The sequence below is a fragment of the Mchenga conophoros genome, linkage group LG20 (assembly GCF_057382185.1).
Source record: "Mchenga conophoros isolate Kocher_MC1m ecotype Shallow Benthic linkage group LG20, M_conophoros_male_GT1.1, whole genome shotgun sequence".
In the NCBI taxonomy this organism is placed as follows: Eukaryota; Metazoa; Chordata; class Actinopteri; order Cichliformes; family Cichlidae; genus Mchenga; species Mchenga conophoros.
This window is the reverse complement of record NC_140545.1, coordinates 22,608,970-22,629,497: the sequence shown is the minus strand read 5'-3', so window position 1 is coordinate 22,629,497 and position 20,528 is coordinate 22,608,970. Positions and strand designations below refer to the sequence as shown.

The following is a 20,528-nucleotide window of genomic DNA, read 5'->3' as shown; positions in this document are numbered from 1 at the left end:
CCTCTATCCCCTCTCTGAAGTGTGAAGTTTGAAGTAGCAGGCTGTGCGCTATGATAGCAGTAATTGGTCTAAAGATGGAAAGTTCTCTCTCACTTTAGAAGCAAATTGCTTCTTAGTTTAGTGGCAATTAGTGTTTTTTAAGCAAGGCCTGTTGAGAACAATATAACATCAAAGCTCCATTTAAAAGCAACAAAAAGAGGGTGTAGATGATGGAGACAGTGGTGAAACTATTGCTGTTGGGGGTGAATAGAAGCTCTGAGTCTTGTATGGGTTCATTTAAGACGGAGTGGGGTAGCTGAGAGTGGCTCCCCTCTTTGTACCCCATTGTCTGTGGAGGCGAGCTTTGGACTCAGAGTTTTTTTTATTAGCCTCTGTGGTCTGATTTGTTTAAGGGGAGGTAAGGTGCCAAGATGTGGCTTGGCTCGTATTTTGCTCCAGTGTGAGCGCCGGGTTTGTTGGAGGGGGACTGAGCGAAGCAAAACTAAAGCAGAGTCACCCAGAGTACACACACTCACTTTCACACAATGTACTTTTATGCTGTCTTCACTGTGCTGTTGTGTATGCTGGCTAGTGCACACAATTTCCCTTATTCACAGCCATTACAGAAGATAGACACACGGAGAGAAAAAGCCTGTTATAAAATGTGAGGAGAAGGGAAGAGAGAGGGGGAAAGGAATAAAGCTCACACAGAAACAACTCCTGGATCAGTCTGAAGTTTCTGTGCCTCCATCAGACGCCTGAAGACAAAGATCCGTCTGGACGTGATTTTTTTAAAAGAAAAAAACATTTTTAAAGCGTGTTTAAAAAAACTGATTTTCAGCTGTCAAATAACTCCAGGAAAACTTAAAAGGGACTTAATATTTCTTATTTTCCATCATGTGTGGATGGTGTCAGCATACATGTAAATGTCAATGTTAGATTTGTTTCTATAGCACATTTAAAACCAGTATCTAGACTGTAGTAGAGTCCAAGAATAAACAATACGGAGCTGGAAATGAGCATAATAGGTCCTATTTAATTAAGATTGTATAGCTGGTTTCACTTTGGATTTAGTTTTTTGTTTGGCAGAAACAAAACTAGGGCCGTTCAATATAACGATATATATCAGATGACGATATAAAAACATCTATCGTTTCATTTTACGCTATCGTTTGTTTCGTGGTGTCGCAAAATAAACTGTTTACGGCAATATTTTTTCATCGTTCTGATGGTCACTGTAGTGGTTATATTAATTTCTTAAAGTTCTCTCTTTCTCTTATATTTTATATAACCACACTACGGACGGACAAGCGCCTGTTTTTATGCGTTGTGGTTAGCAACAACAACGGAAACACCATCGCGTGTCCGCTTGTTTATGTTCCACATAAACCTTTAACAATAAAGCTCAAGATCCTGTTGAGACTTTTCAAAATAAATTGAATCACGTGAAAGAGCAGATTATTTACGGTTGAGAAGTAAAAAAGAGCCGCCAGGTGCTAAAAAATAAACCTTAGACTCAAACGTTAGAACAGACTTTTCCCCGCAGCACGCCGTGTAATAAATACTCACAAAGAAAACGGCGGCCGTTACAACTTATGTCTAAAAATGTATAGTTTCATGCATCGGTTAAAACACTCGACTCCAGCTACATGACGCGCAGCTGGAAACACTTCCCGCAAGTCGAGCTGCCCGAGATTCATAGAATTTACAGAAAATGTTACATTTGTGTGATTTATATCGTTATCAGACGATAGAATTCTTATATCGGGATATGAGATTTTGGTCATATCGCACAGCCCTAAACAAAACCCCAAAAAATTAACTATATGAGTGCTGTAGATGTGTTTCTCAGCTGAAGCCATTTCTGCTCACAAATGTTATGAGCCAAATTATTTAGTTCATCCTACATTTCATAAGTAACCCGATGCAAGTTTGACTTTATGACAGCAAGTGGACTGAATATGATTCAAATGAGTCATTTCACTTCTATAACTGTCCATCTCATTTGGACAGCTAGAGTTTGTACACATGCCAGCCATGGATAAAAGGTGAGGGATGCATCAGGAAGGGCATTTAGTGTATCAGTTACATCCCGGGTTTGTGATGACTGCTGCTGGTGCTGTTGACCAGCCTTGTGTCGGTGTTGGTTTACATTTCATTTAATCCAGTGTTTGTTGTATTTATTTGTTTATTCATTATTTGTTTCTATTTATTCATTGGAACCCGAATTTTTGTGCCACTTCTTGACATTGGAGCGAGGAAAGGGCAGGAAAATGTTCAGTGCCATTTATACAACGCAGGGCTTTTTTTCTGGCTTAAAAATGTACTTGTTCTTTTTGTAAAAGGGTCCAGTCGGTCCCATATCTAGCAAAGGTACATCGGGTCTTTGTCACAGTGTTTCTTTTATCTTAATGCATTTGCAGCTTCATGCACTTTGTACCTGGATTCATATTTTTCCACTGGACTTTTTAGTACCTCATTCTACAATTTTAGACCACCGATTCCCAGTGCTTTTACTGCAGTGAACTTATTTTGAAATATTATTTGTACTTATTTGTCTGTAGACGTTGAGTCTACTTAAGAAAGATCACCCGCTTACTGATTAGTCTCATATAAATCCACACTGTAATGGACTTTGTTAGCAAGAGGGATTATTTCACTTTCTTGCATGACAGCATGGCCCTCGTTCCTGGTTTTCTTCCTGGTTCAGCTGATGGTACCAGATGAAGGCACGTGTCCGGTTTTACCATCTTTATCTTATCCTGACTGCTCATTGGTTGCACGCAGCTTTACAGTCGTAATTAAGACGCCAGATGAGGAAGTGTCTGTTTCTTTATATTTTCTTCATCCTAAACTAGATTAAGTTGGAGGTGTAGCATGTCGTGGTTCAGCTTGCAGACCACTGCGATTTAAGATGAAGATGTTAGTGTAGATCACCATGGACGCGTGTTTGAGCTGAGAAACTGAAAACTTGAGAAGGTAAATTCTTATTTGACTATTTTTGGTTTTGTTCGGATTTGCATACATTTGAGTGAAAGTGTTACTTTTGTTTCACTTCTTAATACCAGCACTTTTAGCAGCTGTTAAAGAGGTCTGTAAGTCACCTGGTTTTTACGCTCAAGGCCAAACGAGGTGACTTTCAGGAACAAAGAGGAGGCCCAATAAACAATGATTCAGTGGATTCTGGAGTATCATGCAACAAGTAAAGAGGAAGAAACCTCAAAAGTCACAACAGCCTGACCGCTGAGCTAAATCAGCTTCTCTGATTGCGGCTTTGAAATGCAGAAATGCCGCCGAGACGAAATCTCTGCCGTAAATTCCCGCTCCTTCTGTAAAACTCACGATGCGCTGCGCATGTCGTGCTCATGAAGTCAACGGCTCTTGTGCGAGCATCCCCTTTAAACTGTGAACTGCGGCTGCATCTTCGTTGCATCTTTAAGCGCAGTCGCTTTAACGAGAAGAAGATGCAGCTGTATACGATATTTATTGTGTCACTCGGGTTGCATTGATGAAAGACAAAGCAAGCAAACATTCAGACAGTACAAGGCTGAAGCCTTGTTTAGCTTTGTGGTGATGAGTAATTGAAGAGCGCGAGGAGATAAACAGACACGTGTTCAGAGGAGAGCAGACTGTAAAAAGGCCTAAGCTCAACATTTCTTCATTGACTCTGAATCTTAAGCTCATTCACACTGCTTTTAAATTCAAGGCTTTACGCCAGTATGAGCAGCGCTACATGCAGTTAACTACCATTTTATTCATTCTGGTTTTCACGGCTGTTTCAAAGTGAGCACAAAGAACAGTAATGATCACACTGAAGACTCTCTTGTCCCTGCTCGTGCACAGCACAAAGAACGACTCTTCCCCCCCTAAACTTTTTGCACAAAAAAATTGAGTCAGTTAGTCTTTGTCGCAGCTGAGCTATAAATTCTCCCTGCTTAAGCAGTCATTCTCCGGCTCTATTTTTCTCCCCTTTCAATTAATAGGAAACACATCGGTTGAAGGAGGGTCTTTGTTGGTGCGTGAGAGTCCATACATCACCTAAACTAGAGCGCTCACCCCTCCTCCTCCTCCTCCTCCTGTCTCCTGCCTGCTAACACACATGCACACACCGACAGCCTCCATCTGCTCCCAATCATGGGTGCAGCCAGCGGTCAGGTCACTGATGGTGAATGGCATATAGGCACATAACACACACGTAAACATACACAGTGTAACAAACTGCTTTAAAATTACATTTTGTTCCGCAATTCACAGTTTTTGTGTGAGTATAACCAAGTAGTACAAAAGCTGATTACTCTGAGGTGCTTTTTTTCCCCTAATTTTTGATTCTGTCGTAACTCATCTGCACAAAATTATATTGAATCAAGTCCAGCTGTCTTATTTAGCACGCAACATAAAGAAGGTGAGCAAACAGTCAGTGTTCAAGTGAAAATCTTAAATTTAGAAGTATTCTGATGGTTGTGTTTTGAATAATTGCTCAAGGTGTGGCTAGCATGGGGCCACCATCTGTCCATCAATAATCCTGAGGGGGTTGCACTATCTAATACAACATCTTTAAGGTCTTTAATGTGCCCGGGAGCGTTTCCAGTTGGACGGGGGCTGGAGAGGTATTTTCACCCACCCCAGACACGGTCCCGTACAGTTCTCCTAGATCCTGACTGTGCACCGGTAGAAACAGATGATGTAAGCATCTGTCTAATGTTGATTGGTTGACAAGTGGGCTGGAATAGAGAAGGAGAGGTGACAAAAACACTCAATAAATAAAGATCAATAAATATAGTATATAAAGTTCAAGCACCGACTGCAGAGGATGCTTTTCATTGTTTGTAACACTCTGTATGGCTTCGCTCTTCTGCGTGGCTGGCAGACAGACCAATCACAGCGCAAGAAAGAGTGGTCCACAGACTGCTTGCACCACATATTTTCTACACTGCCTCCATCTGACAACAGAACTCTCTGCAGGCAGACGGGCCGTCCCCGGACAACTAACCCGCTACCTGTGCTGGACCGTAAATCCTGCTTTAGAGACACAGTCCATCAGACATAAGAAAAAGACAAATTAGTTAGCGCAGGAATATACATCAGAACGCTGAAGTGCAAACAAAATGCAAAGTGTGTGCGTGTTAGCGATCTAACACGCACACACTGACGATCTGATGAATGCACTGGGGCCAACTCAGGGTTCCATATCTTACCCGAGGATACTTTGGTATGCAGAGTGGAGCCAACCTTCGTAGATGTTGATGGTTGACCTGTAGATGACCATAGATGAAGGTCACTGATCGTAACTTTCTTCGTTATCCATATTTAACTGAGAAAGTTAAATATGGCTAACAGGCTTTCTCCCACAGAAACATATTACACGTCATGTAACATGTCATGTTAGATTATTTAGTCATTTAAAAATTGGCTGTAGGTGTGAATTTAAGGGTGAATGGTTTCCTGCCTCTCTGTTTTTGCCATGCCACCCGTCGATAGTGTTCCCAGCATGTGTCAGCTAGGATAGGCTAGCTGGTTCAGAAAATGATGGATGGATTCTTTGACTTAATATTGCGTAACATGAAGAAATATTTCATATGGTTTTTGCAAATCTTCTTGCTGTTGCCTAATATGCTGTTTTTAAATCTACATTTGTCTCCTGAAAGACTCAGTTTTTCAGCACAACAGCTCATGAAAACCTTTTTTTCTCGATTCCAAAGCCTGTTGTTAGTGCATTCCACCGATCTCTGCTTTAAGGCATTTATCAGCTTTTGATGGCAATAAAAAAACTTTCTATTCTAGAAGGATGACTAGAAAAATTAATTCGGGAGCTCATTTTGCTGCTGTTCAGTGCTCTATAGATAATAAATCTAAAGTAATTATATTTTAAAATAAAATGTTGATGAAATTTACAGTAGAAATACTTAACAATATATTAAGACTGAAACACTTGCAATAAACCATACGTTACATTTTTTGCATTTGTTTTATAGGAAGAAGAACAGCAGGCAAAAACGGTAAAATAACAGTTAAAGCCTGGTAGACGTGAGATTAACAATAGAATCACACAGACGCACTCAAACTGAACTCAGAGACTCCGACGTGACGCTCTCATCATTCATTTAATAAAAATGAAAGTAAACCTACTTTCTGTCTCTCACACACACAGACCCACACATGTGCTGAGGTACAGGGACAGAAGAACATGAGCCAGCCTTGTGGTGTGCTTCACCGATGACAGGGTGTCATGGAAACGCCCAGCGTTCCCCATGGTTACGCACTGTTTACCCCTACGGGATACTCTTCTTGGATTGTTCAGACGCTGAACACTTGAGCTTCTACAACAACTCATGGCCAAAGAACACACACAGACACACACACAGTGTTTCTTATCAGGATCTAAATGGACACAAATTAGCCTATTATGTGCTTTTGGGATTAGTGCAGTGATTTTAGCCTAATAGTCTGTTTTTGTGCTCTTACTCCAAGTCCCTACGCCACAGTGGATATTTGCCAATAAAGGCTTGGTGTTTATATCCAGTTGTGTTTTTGAAGTATTCATTCAGAGGGAAAGATGTGGAAGCACTTCACTTTGTCTTCTTTTTAAAAAAAAAACTTGGGTGGCTGAATTGTGGATCACATGCTGTCTTCACTTTCAGGTTTCAGCTCTTTGGCTTCCTGTAAAACTTGTGTCTCAACATCCCTTTTTGTGTGTGTGTGTGTGTGTGTGTGTGTGTGTGTGTGTGTGTGTGTGTGTGTGTGTGTGTGTGTGTATTTGGTCAGGTTGTGGGAGAGGTCTGCATGTTAATGCAAATGCACAGGAGCCATGATGTGTTTGCTCTGTACGTGTGCAGCCGTAATGAAGACAAAAGCACATAGCGAGGCTGGGCTCCCTCGCAGTTTCTTCTCCTCATTAAGACGTTAATGGTGCTTCCTGTGCATGTGTCTTCAGGCTGCTGATTAATAATGCTGCTTGTTATTCATTAATATTGCCCTAATGAACATGCACTGTTGAGCATGATTGTTAAACTTTTTTGCGTGTGTGTGTGTGTTTGTTTTTTCTTTTCTCTCCAGACTCCATTGATCAGCCCACATAGGACCGCGCCCCCAAAGCGAGGGGAGGGGGGACCTGATCGTCCATCATCTTGGCGCCGTCGAAAGGTGAGCTAACGTCCCGCACGGTTGGCATGGTAACGGCCTCCTGAGTTCAGGTTGAACGGTTTGTCAGAGACAGTTTCTTGTTGTTGCCACACTCTTGCAACATCCTCCTGACCTGAACGCTGAAATGCAGAGAAAAGTGTGTGTGTGTCTGTTTTTGAGGCAAATATTTTATGGAGGTGGGGGGGGGGTTTGTTGTTTTTTTTAGTGCGTGTGTGTGTGTGTGGTTGAATTTTGGAAGGTGGAATAGTTTACGAAAAAAGACCGGTAGTGGCGGTAGCAACAAGGGAAACAAAGAGGGCTGCGAACGATTTTCAGGGAGATGAGAAAATGAAGAGTGGGAAGACAGCAGGGAGACAGGAGGAGAAATCAAATTATTCTTTGTGCTCTACCTGCCACGGAGGCTGAAAGAGAGCATTAATCTTTTACCCCTGTCTGCAGGTGACAACAACACACACACTCGCGAACACATAAGTGTACCCACACTTAACCAAACCACAGTCTCTCTTTCGTTCACGTGAATTCTCACACGCATGTTTTTTTGCAAACTCGCTGCTGTTGCACTTATAGCAGCAGTGATTGTGTGAGGAGTGAGGTTGGTAAGAAAGGGGAGGAAGGAGAGTCCAGGCCATAGGAGGGGAGACACTCAGTCTAAAGCAGAAGAAAATAGGAGGGATAAGAATGAGGTGAGGCAAGGATACTTCCAGGAATCTTCCACAGTGAGTTAAGGTGAAGGCTTTGTTGATTTCTCTGCATAAATGTCAGGTGATGGGTTGTTGAGGCACTTCAGGGTTTTGGATGAGCAGAAAACTCATTGAATCAATAGAAAAATAAAAATAAAAAACTTGATCTTTAATTACAAAGGTATTATCTAAACCCATTTACACATTCAGCAGTGTACTTTTAGACTGAGGCTCCATTTTGGTTCATTTTCATGTGCATTTTTTTTACAATTAAACAGATTCAACTATTACATGGTTGAGGCACGTGGGTACAATTGTTTGTAACACACACAGTAGAACTTCAAGGATTAATTGAATGATTTGCTAATTTCTTAAGCAGAGGTGCTGGACTTTTTTGATTTATCTTTATCAATCCTTTGATATCCTACTTTGATATCATCATAGTATCTCTGAATCTGCTTGCCCCTGATCAGACACACAGATCTGTAAATTTTGGGTACCTCCACTCAAGAAATGATTGACAGCTGTCTTTCCGCTTGTGGATAACCTTTCTGTGACTTACCCTCTTAATTCCTGTGGAACCAGGAAAGCAGGTTTTATACTTTACACATCCGGGAGTCCGCTTGGCTCTCTGTGATGTAAATTTTGCCGTTGCCTAGTCAGTGTGAGGGTCCACGCAAAAGTCTGCACACCGCTCTGTTTCTTGTGATCACAAGGACTTGTTTGTAGAGAAATTACATTATAATGCACCAACTATGCATGCACGTGAGAGCAGACTTCAAGCAAACTTTAAGGAAGTATAACAGGCATGACTACTCGGTTGTCCATGTCCACAACCAAGTATAATCCAGGTTTAAAGGTGTATGTAGTTTTTCACACAATGCTTCAGTATTTTGTCTTAGTTTTTGTTAAATAACTTACACTGTGTCATTTAAGGACCAGGTCTTTTTTATTATTAGGATAAACCAGAAGACAGTCTTTGCAACTTGTGCGAGTAGTTGAAGCAGCTTGTCGTGCTGCTGGTGTGAGTTTACACGGCCAGACATGGGCCGTGTGCCTCTGTTTTGTCAACAGAGATTATGAAAGACTGGCAGGCGGGGGAGGTGACAGCAGGGCTATTTGCATCACCCAGGCTGAGCATGCCTGCTCCTCTAACTCTGTCACCTTCTCTCTCCCTTTTCTCTGTCCCTTCCTGTCTGCTCCACCCTTTTGTCGCCAGCAACAAGCACTCTGGCTAGACCGCCCTGTCGCCACGGTCTTATCGCCTCCAATCAGGAAAAAATGGAAAGAGAGATGTTCAAACAAACTCAAGGAAAGCTTGATAGCAGGCAGCGCCACAGATCTGTTATCTCATTTGAGAGATGACAAATGAATTAGTTTCTAGATAAACTGAAAGATTAACCATGAGGCTTTTTGTGCACAGCAAACAATAAAAGTTTCTAATGGAGCCTGCACGTTGACTGAATCCACACAGGGGAAACCCAAGATATTTATTATGATGTTTAGATGGGAATAATCCCGCCTGTCTACAGATGATGTACAACACAGATTGGTGATAGATTGAGGTTGTATTTGCTGTTGCTAATCTTTTCCCATTCGCTTGCCGCCTACCCCCACTAACTCTTTCCGACTCATTCTTGTTTGTTGCACCTTTTTTCCCCCCACTGCTGTGACTCATTGTGTTGTGGGAGGTCTGTCGACTCTCCACTTTGTTTGCTATTTTCCCAAACCTAATTCAGTTTTTCTCTGCTGTTCATCCATTTTAATCTGGCGTCAGCGAGTGTTACTCATCAGTAATATTGAAGTGATGCTCATCTTATTGGAAATAATTTTATTGTTTCCACCAAAGTGCAAGAACACACACACTCACGCAGTCCAAAAATGTGACTGAGCGGGAGCAGTGTTTGGTTAGTGTAGTTATTGAGGGATGGATGGATGAGATACTGTTTAGTTTTACTGACCACTTTAAGCACTTGAACACTACACCACATTCACACATATACATACAACACTTCATTCTGTGCATCTACAGTTGTGGTCAGAAGTTTGCATACAGTCATCATCATGGGCGTGACTGTCACTGTGATTTTAGGCTTTTAATTATTTCTTTGAACTGTTCTTTTTCCAGGGTGGAATCACAGTACAGCATGAATCCTTGATTAATAAAAAAAAACAAGAATTGTGTGCGCAAGTTTGAATTTATTTTGGATTTTCTCTAATAAACACAGGGTCAAAAGTACACATGCAGATTCAAATATGTGCATACACCACCACTGATAGTTGGTTAAATGTCCCGGAGCAAGTTGGTCACCATCAACAAGCTTCTGCCATGATTGTGGCTGAATCGCCTTTCTTGGCAGAATTAGTAGAGTTCCTTTAAATTGGTTGTTCCTTGCGGAGATCCAGCTTTTAAGAGTAGTCCACAAATTTTCTGCAGGTTTAAGTTCAGGACTTCGGGAAGGCTATTCTAAAAGTTTAATGTTAGCTTGCTTTATCTATTCCAAAACCAGTTTTGATGTGTGTTTGGGATCATTGTCCCCTTTGAACACTCAATTGTATCCCACTTTCAACTGAAGCTTTTGATTTGAGGAAAGATTGAAGAATTTTGAGGTAGTCCTCCTTCTTCATCATTTCATTCACTTTGTGCAGTACACCAGTGATGCTACCACCACCATGCAAAGCCTCACTTTTAGTCCACCAAACTTCTTGTGATTGTGACAAGTAACTCAATCTTTGTCTCATGTGAAGATTTCTCTCCAGAAGGCATTTGGCTTGCCCATGTAGGTGTCGATTTTGGAGCAGGGAGTTTTTTCTTGGTCGGCACCCTCTCAGTCCATGGCAGCGTAAAACTCCCTTCATGCTGGGTGGTTCTTGGGTTCTTCCTGAACATCTTAATCAGTTCCCTTTTTATCTGAGGATGACAAAATTGGGTCTTCTTCCAGACGTTGAAAAAGCCTATGTTAACTTCTGACCACAACTGTATCTTGGTATCTTGCGTGGAGGGCAATTAGAGGCTCAGTATTTCCACATGCAGATCAGGGTAGTCAGGGATGGAAGCACGACAGTCCAATTATTAGACAACCTGAGCCCTGAGCCGCAGCTGCCATTGGGTCTTAAAAATTAAGGTGATTCATCTGTGGAAACCATGATTGTGCTCAATAATTGTCTAGAATCTGTGCTTTTCAGACGTGTGTCTTCAAAGTAAATGTTATAGCAGTTTGAAATGTTCATATCTAAAGCCGAGTTACATTACTTTTGCAGTCTTATTTGTTTACCTCAGAGCTTTTTGTCATTGGATTAAAGAAAATGTTTAGACAAAAGTTTAAAACATGTTTGGTTTTTATTATTCATATAGCCAATACTACAAGTACAATACAATACAATACTAAAAGTATCATCTCCGTAGCTCAAATCAAAACATGATGTACGTATGAGAGATTCGTATCATGGCCAGCTTCTGGAACAAATTGGAATGGTAATATTTGCTGTTTGCCAAATTTAGGTTGCTTGTGTTGGTTTCCTTGTGATAGTTTTTAATACTGTTTGCTAACTTCTTGGCTAATGCTAACTGAATGCAGAGACAACAGGATTGGTCAGTTGCAATGTGGACCAACGTTGTCATGATTTACTAGGAGCAACACAAAGCACGGGGAAATCACATCGTGCTTCACCGTAGCCCTGAACTTGCTTATACCTTACCTGATAGAGGTTGCTTGTGAGAAAGCACCATCACATCAGGCAGCTTCCTTCCAGGCACCACCCCTCCTCTTAACCACAAAGTGTGAGGACACATGAAATAGATTAATGCCCTGTCCTTATGCTCTGACTTGATTCTCCCTCTGGGCGCCATGAACATCTTGTGTCAGTTCATTAGTAAATCCTCTACTGTCTGCTTTTATAGCCAGGAGACAAAAGCAGTATGTGGTTTTTGTTTGTCTTCTGATCCAGTCTCTGCCTACCATCCTAACTAAGATTATGACATTGGCATCATATGTGCAAGAGATAAAAATAGTAGCAACAACAAAGAACCCCAAAAGGTGCCTCTAAAGGATGTATAAAGCCCACAAACTGCAGAAGTAAATTTGTTCCACCTAGTATTTGGTCCATCACCGTAATAGAACGACTCCATTTCTCCGTGGAGTTTCTTGTCCATCATCCATCTTTTTTTCTCTTTTCTGCAGGGCTTGCGTTAAAAAAAAATCTAGTAAACTCTCATTAATGTCAATTTGTGTTCAGAACTCATGAGAATGAGTAGGAACGTGTTCATCGTGGGATTTTGACAGTTGCCTAGCAATACTGCTTTGATTGTAGCTTACCCATCAGTCAGTGCGGTGTCTGTATTTTCTCCATAATGAATAATGTATTTCTTTCTTCCTGCCAAGACTAAAAAATCTGTTCTTTAGGTCTTTTCCAAAGTTAAGGGGGATATTTTGAAAGCAACATTGTGTGTGAATTAGATCCCTCACTAGTCAACAGGACTGTATGCTTTCTGTTTTATGAGGTGAGCCATTTCCTCTGGTTTTGCCATAAAGCCATAAACTTTGTGGTTCCTGGTGAGTCGTGCTCCCACTGGGCTCCGGGATCCAGGGTCATTGGCATGCTACTGTCCTTTAGCAGACCTCAGAAGTTTAGCTTCACCCTAAGTGACACCACAGCTGACCTGAACGATCCTCCTGCCTCATTCGCCCATTGACCCAAATAATATATGGGTCAGCTGTCAGCATGAAGGTGATGGCCTCTTGGAATCACTCAGTTCAAGATCAGGGTTGAGTATCAGGTCAAACTTAATATCAAAGTTATAGAGCTGCTTGCCTGCATGAGTCCTCTAACCTTCACCTGTCATCAAACGAGGAGACTTTTCCATGACCAGTCAGATGGGAACTAAAGCCAGTGCTGTTTCATAACCTCTCTGCAGGCATAGTGAGAACATACAAATTTCTTATGAAGTCTAACTTGGATTTCTGCTCTTATTTTACTTCCCAGTGTCCTTTAACCTCATCATTTGAGGTATATAAGAATACATTTGTGTTACTGTTTCTCTAACCCCGTAACTCCAAGCGTAGAATGTTTGACTTTTTGAGACCTCTAGATCACCGGTGCAAATTACACAACAATCCCGGACAAATTAAAACTTATACATACAAACTGATACTTAATTTCTTTTTTAGACACACCAAAAAGCTCAATAAACACTCCACTTTCGAAAAATTAGAATTCTTTATGAATTTGCTCATGATTCAGGCTTTAGGGGGCTAAACAGCGGATGTATGGTTAGAAAAGAAATGTACAGTATGCTGTCCAGTCACATCAGAGAGCAACGGCTACCACACGTATGCCTTTGTTTTGGATATAGTCGATTTATAGAGTGAGATTCACAAGTGAAAATAAGAAATGGAAAAAATGGGGCTTGAGGCAGAAGAAAGATGTTGACTGCTTTTTTTTTGCACAGTTGGACAGTGGCTGGACGAAGTGGGTGTAAAGTGTCAGATCTTCTGTTACATAAATTCTCATTGATGATACCGGAAATTGGTGGGGGCTTTCTGAAGCTGTTCGACCATCCTACAAAAATTTCTAAAGGAGTATGCCAGTCTCTTAACACCTCTAACATGAGCGCATTGTAGTATCGTAGGACACAAGTCACACCTGGATTAGGAACAAAGATCCCAGCATGATTTTGTGTTGGGTAGTCCGTACGCTGAGCTTTGCATGCCCCTGTCTACATGTTGTACCTGTGCACTGTCACCTGGAGGCAGTGTCAAAAGACAGTGTTAGCACCTACTGCCGAGGAGTTGGAACTTATAACATTGGAGTAAAACCAACTGTTGACACCTGCTGTTTGTTGTGATTCTGTCTCTACTTTTTTCCTAACTTCTTTATCCTAGTCGTAACCTCTGTTGCGGTTTCCTTTCCTTTTCAAACCAACTTTTTAACCAATTTCTTTTGGTTTCTTTTAGTTTTTTGGGGGAGATTGCATTTAAATGCATTTCTGTGACTGTGAATCGGGCTTTAAATAATTGCCTGCATGCATGAAGCAGCTGATTTGTGAAATGTGGTTATTGTACACTCGCTGTGAGTGTAAATGACCAGTGCTGTTTTCTGCCACAACTCGACCGACTCAATCGTGTCTTCTTAAGATAAGATTATAAGATCCTAGTATGGATGATTTGACTATTGTTAGTTTTTTGAACATTTGTAAGTTTTACTAACAAATGTGCTTTGCGACTGTGTGTTTTGGCGTTTTTCCTGCCAAAATTTCTCTTTCATTTCCCAAAACAATATCCTCTTAATTTCCACAGTTTTTGTTCCAGTTTCTCTAATACTCTCATTCAAACTGCACATTAACCCAGGTGCAGGGAAGCTAGTTTGCAGTATGTTTTTTGCTCTGCACACTCCCTTTCACATCTCCAGTATCCCTACGTCTCCTTCAAATTGCCGTCTTCATGCCCATCTCTCCATTCCCTCTTGCTGCCCTCAATAACGCCATCACCCTCCATTTCCTTCTTTACGTGGCTCATTCCCACTGCCCCCTGCTGCTGTATTGTACCCACCGCAGCCCCGCTGCCTCTCTGCCACCAGGCCCCACACTGCCTGTGGCGTGTAATTGACTTTCTCCCCGCACTGGAAAAGCGGGCGGCCCGCGCCAGGCTGGAGGTGACCCATTTCCCTGGGGCATTCAGCAGGCTCCTAATCAACTATTCTCTGGGGCTGCCTCATTCACTCTGCAATTAGAGCAACTCCCCCTTTGAGAACTCCATCAATAGGCTGGCAGTCAGGCAGGCGGACGGGCGGGTTTGGTTGGTGTAGGAGCAAAGAAGGAGTTTCACCCGAACACTTTGTCTTGGCTCTTTGAGTTCTGAAACCTCCTTACTTTGTACTTCCCCCTCTCGCTGCTTTTAGCTTCTTCTGCTCCTCATCTCCCTCGTGGTAGGTTTCATCAGACAACAGCAAGCGGGGGTTTTGTCTAACGAAGAGCAGCAGACGGGGAGGCAGGTAGACGGGCACGCAGGGAGGCAGATCGTAGGATAGGCAAGAAGAGGTAGGCAAGCAGACAAAGGCACTAAGGCAGACAGTCAGTCAGTTAGACAGGAGGGACTCGAGGGAGAGATTAAAAGAGAAATTTGAAAGAGGGAAGGATTGAGCAAGAGTATCTGTGAGATTTCAGAGCATCTCATGCTTTTAGGAGAGTATTCCCAGTTGTTGTCTTGCAAGAGAATACACTTGTGGTTCACCTGGTCTTGCAGACATGCGTGAAAGCAGTCCTCATATTGATTCTGTCTCAGTAGGAAGGTGTGTTCTCATTCTCGCAAGCCAAGTTCACACGACTGAAGACTGGGACCTTCTCTGTCCTGAAACCGAAAAATAAAAAGGCAACACAATCAGATGCTTTTGCTCCGATCCCACCAGAGATCATGGCGCATGATGATTAAATAACAGGCCGGCGTCTCTCCCCTGCCGCTGGCCTGATTTTCTATGCAGGAGAGGCAGTGCTCTGGTCAGAGGATAACCATGTAATCAATGGAATGAAAAAGCTGCTCTGGCTGTGAAGGTTAAGAGGGGTACAGGCGGTTTTCAGCCCACTCTGTGTGCCACACATGCATTCAAAACACACTCCAGACTGTCTGAATGTTACTGAATCCTCCTCCTTTCACCTGTTCCCCTTCCCTCCTGTCTTTCTTTGACATGCCTTTATCTCTCTTTCTCTCAGCTCGCTCCCTCCTACTGCCGCCACCTCTTTTTGCTCTGATTTCTCCCCCCCTCATCCTTGTTTTTTTTTCCTTCCTCTGCAATTCCTCTGTCTCCCACTATATTTGTGCTCTCTCTCCCCTTCATTTACTTTCCTCTCTTCCCTCCCTCTATCCTCCTTTCCCCTCCCTCCCTCCTACCTTTCCCCAGTGTCAGCTGCTGTCACTGTGGCAAAGAAAATGACCAATCAGAGCTCACATCACTGCACCGGCTTCTCCCTCCCTTCCTCATTTCTTCCTTTCCTTCCCTCTATTCCCTTCTCTTCCTCCTCCTCCTCAGCCTCCTCCTCCTCCTCCTCTTCGGCCCATCTGCCTCTCATCCCCGCAACCTTTATCAGCTCACTTCCTGGAGACGAAATGTGATGCATTATGGGAGACAGACGGCTGTCTAACGGGGTTAGTTGTGTTGCGTGGCTTATCATCAGAGACACTGCTAATCCTGTGTCTTTGTGTGTATGTGTGTGCATGCCCGTGTGGATACTCCATGCGAGCTGATGAACTCATACATGCACAGCCACACACACACACACACACACACGCACACACACGCACACACACACACAGCCTCAGATGCTTACGCTCATATTCTCCAAATAAGAAGAGGAGGAGGAGGAGGCGGCCGACGAGACATGTTTATGTTTGTCAGTCTCTGCAAGGAGAATACGATTTGCATGATATAAGCATATTTTAGCCTGCTTGTGTACTGTTTTGCACTTTATTCATTTACAACCTGCCTTTATTATTTTTGCTGAGTTCAAAAGGATGCTTGCCATGCCTTCCTGCCTTCACAATTACCTTTATAATGAGAGCTAAAAGGCTAAGAGGGGACTGTGTAATCACTTCACTCAATGCATTAAAGTTTTATTTACACCTCTGTGTGTGTGTGTGTGTTTTTATGCTCTTTTTCTATCAGGTGCTGATATGTGTTCACGATGAGCGGGCTGGGGGAAAACTCCATGGAGCCTCTGAGCTCGGAAAACCGGAAACGCAAGCTTTCCACTTGTGACACGCCTGGTATGGGGTGAGTGTGTGGGATCAGCAAACAAGAGGGGAAATGCAGGAAAGTGGGCTACTGGGTCAATGTCTTCTTGAGCTCTGGCTGTACAGCTATTATGTCGATGTCTGCCGTGATGAGTAACAGTGAAACCCTGCAAAAAAAATTTTAGTAGTTTTGATTGGAAAAATTCTTTTATTTCCTCTTTGTACTTTACGCTCTGAAAATTAGAAGGTAAAGCCATTTTCACCTGGTTGGAACGCAAGAAATAAAAAGTGCCTGTGTACTAACTTTGTTTTAGTCATGTGTTTTTATTCCAGTTAGGTCTTCATCAGGACAAACACATTAAATTGACCATTGCCACGTTAATGTGTGTAGACTCAATTTTGTGTTATTGATGCTTATTTCCACTGGCCTTTCACCCTACGTTTGATGATCTTTCTCCACATTTTCTGTCTCTGTCTCCACTGCAGCTGAAAAATAAAGGCAAATATGATCCAAAAATACTAGAAGTGGTATTGATCTACTCTTCTAAGTCTTGCCGGGAAAGGTGACCGTACTGCAAGCTTTTTAAAAAAAAAAGAAAGTAATGTCCAGTTAGCCGTATCAGCAAATGACTAACTCGTAAGATAGCCATTGTTCTCAACCTTCAATACAACCACTGCTGACATTTCAACTAGTCATTTTTTGCGGCACAAAGAAGACATCGGTCTCACAAATAAACTGCTTGCCATCTACCTCGCAGCCACTCTGCATTGTTTTCTGACATAGAAACAGCACTTTGATCACACTTTGAGAAAAGTGCATCGCTGTAGTTTAGCTTTAATCTTTGTTTATTGCCCCCCTGCAGGTGTGAGAGGAAGCGGCGGGAGCAGGAGAGCAAATACATAGAGGAACTGGCGGAGCTGATCTCCGCCAACCTAAGCGACATCGACAGCTTCAATGTCAAACCAGACAAATGTGCCATCCTCAAAGAGACGGTGCGCCAGATCCGCCAGATCAAAGAGCAGGGTGAGTGGGCACGGTGATCTGAAGGCTACTGAGGGGCAGTAAACGGACAGGTGCCCTGAAAGTTAGGTAGACTGCGAGGAAGTGTCTGTAGGAAACACTGGGAAAGGTGTTATGGTGCTATAGCGGCGGTATGGACAGCTGCAGGGTTAGCATGTACGCACGCACATGCACACGCGTGCCTCTTCTGAGCCCAGGTGCAAGGACAGATCAGTCATTCATCTCCCACAAATTTCACAGCCCCGACTGTTTATGTTTGGGAGGAAACACTGGCAATGCTTTGTGAACCTGTCATTTCCGAGTGTGTGTGTGTCTGTGTGTGTGTAATATTGCCATGCACAGCTGTGTGCTGGCCTTGCCAGGGGCTGTTTAATTGGACGTTTGCAGGTAATCACATGCCCATCCGTTCTGCTGAACTGCCAAATTATTAGTTCAGTTACATCTGCTCTTGTCATAGTTGTCATAGTTTCATCTCCGTGATGCGGCGGTCATTTCTGCAGCAAACCATCTAGAAAGCTGCAGGCTGAAGCGTTTGCCTTGCAGAGGCACCATCAGTGCACAGACTGACAGATTTAAACTCCTGGAATCGGACGTGTGTCAGGATCAATTTTTCCTTCCAAGGTGAACTTCAGGGAGATCAGGGGGAAGAGCCGGTGGTGAAATTTTGTTCCTTCTTGTTTCTGCTCGGCTCAGTCAGTGTCTGCCACCTCGACAGGAAGGGGAAGAGGCTACAGCTGGCCCTGACTGGCTGCTGACAGGTTGCCATAGTTACAGGAAGTGAAGACAGAAATGACACGGGTGTTTAGACTCGTCTCTCGCTTTCTACCTGTTCCTCTTCTCCTCTTCTCACTTTCAGTTGGTCTTACTGCCAGTCTTCATTTTGCTCTTTTCTCCATCAATCATTCCCGTTTTCTCATCTCACTTGGATGTAAGATTCTCTGCTTTTGCTTCACTTCTGCTCTCCTGCTTTTTTTTTCTTCCCTCCTCATGTCTCATCTGTATTGCAGCACAATGAGTTGCAGCATCTTCAGGTTTGCTCCCAGCATCTTAAGATATTGAATGAACTGATAGAGCGCAGCCTCTCTCTTTCTGTTTCATTCTCTCTCCTCTTCCTTTCCCTCATTTCTTTTCGTCCTTCTCTTCCTAACTTCGCAGCGCCCGGCTGCAGGCAGCAATGGCTTTTTTTTTTTTCTTTGTGTGGGTATCAGTGCCCCTTGGGAGCTAATCAGATAGAATGATTCCTGTAGCCAAGCAGCCCCCGCCTCTTTCTCAGACCGAGCTCTGCATTAATACAACGAGCCAACACAATCCATTTTTCCCATCCACATCTCTCTGTCTCAGCCCCGGACCTCCCCATCTCCATCTTTCTCTCCGTCTGTGTTTCCCGCTCTCAGCCTCAGCACCTCCATTAATTCAGGTGTCTTAGCTCCTACCCCTGCACCATTACAGCTTCCAGATCCTCTCTAGCTCTCTCCCGCTCGCTCTCTCTCTCAGCCCCAGCCTACCAGCCAGTCCCTCACAGTCTGACACTGAATATAAAGCATGAGGACGGCAGCTACCTGCTCCACATGCACCCAGCCCTCCTCTCCTCCTGACGGGCTCCTCAGAGAAACCTGCCTCTATCCGTCTCCCTCCTCACCTGTATTTTTAAATTTAAAAAAAAAAAAAAAAGTGAAACTTGAGAAACGCTGCCCCCTGCTGATGCAGATTGGGTAGTGAAGGACTGGCTGCTTCTTCTCAGGTAACATAGCTCTCACCTTGTTTCTCCTTTGCTCTTTTTTTTTTCTTCTTTGAAAACAGCTGGGTTTGAACTGACTGTGTGTGATGTCATCGATTTATTTATTTCTTGTTGTGATTCATTTCCTCTCCTCCAGGTAAAGCTTCATCCAACGATGACGACGTTCAAAAGTCAGACGTGTCCTCAACTGGTCAGGGGGTCATCGACAAGGACCACCTGGGTCCACTTCTGCTGCAGGTGAGCCCAGCTCTCCTCCCCTGTCAATCACGTGCTTTTTATCAATGCTTACGATTGGCCACCTGGCCGTTGGTAACTTCCGGCCGCTCTGCTCCAGGCTCTGGATGGCTTCCTGTTCGTGGTAAACCGGGAGGGCAGCATCGTGTTCGTGTCGGACAACGTGACGCAGTACCTGCAGTACAAACAGGAGGAGCTCATCAACACCAGCGTGTACAACATTCTTCACGAGGACGACAGGGAGGAGTTTCACAAGAACCTGCCCAAGACCAACAGTGAGGAACACGCACACACACAAGCCTACACATCTCAATACACACACACACACGCACACACACACACACTGCAAAGCTACACATCTGCTCAAAAGCAAACCCTGCTTGACATCTTCCACAGGGCCGAGGTATAAAACTAACTTTGAGAGGTTACAACAACTCTCCGCACACGTCAACGTAAACTCTCAAAGTTATTTATTCTTGCACCTCCGGTCTTTACTCCATCTCCTGTTATAATGAGGAGCTCCTGGGAAGCGTGTTCATGTGCATAGGAGCAATTCAGAAACACATGCACGCATACACACACACACACACACCTGACAAAACATACATGTGCACAGGAGCACCCACCCACTCGGTGCTAAGCAGGCAGAGCGTAGCGCGGCTGTCAGTCACACTCAGTGGTCCAGACAGTGTAAAACAGGCCCGAGCTCTATTCAGATCCCATGGCAGCCATCTGGAAACTACGTACTGCTGAATAATGCACCTCCTCACTTTCCTCTACTTAATTCACTGTGTTTGCATGCACGTATGTGTGTCTTATTGTCAGTTGTGGAGCAAGCACTCAAAACTTATACTCAGCTAAAAGTAGTACCACCACAACCTAAAAATACTCCATTCGAAGTATGGGAAATCTTTCTACTTTTAGTATTTGTGTACAACCAGAGTAATGTAAGTACCCTCTGTTAGGGCTAAGTATCATTTTATTGTTGTGTAGTTGGATGAGGTGAGGCTAAT

General features: G+C 43.3%; 1 protein-coding gene across 1 annotated transcript in view; it reads left to right on the top strand.

Moving 5' to 3' along the window:
• The window catches only part of LOC146550799 (nuclear receptor coactivator 3-like), a 64,423-nt gene that overhangs the window by 29,989 nt on the left and 13,906 nt on the right, over positions 1-20,528 (top strand). Inside the window, exons 2-6 of the mRNA XM_085258727.1 lie at positions 7,033-7,119; positions 16,455-16,562; positions 17,386-17,546; positions 19,418-19,518; positions 19,616-19,790. Coding sequence (XP_085114853.1) covers positions 16,474-16,562; positions 17,386-17,546; positions 19,418-19,518; positions 19,616-19,790 — 526 coding nt within the window. The 5' untranslated portion in view covers positions 7,033-7,119; positions 16,455-16,473. The remainder of the gene's footprint in view (positions 1-7,032; positions 7,120-16,454; positions 16,563-17,385; positions 17,547-19,417; positions 19,519-19,615; positions 19,791-20,528) is intronic.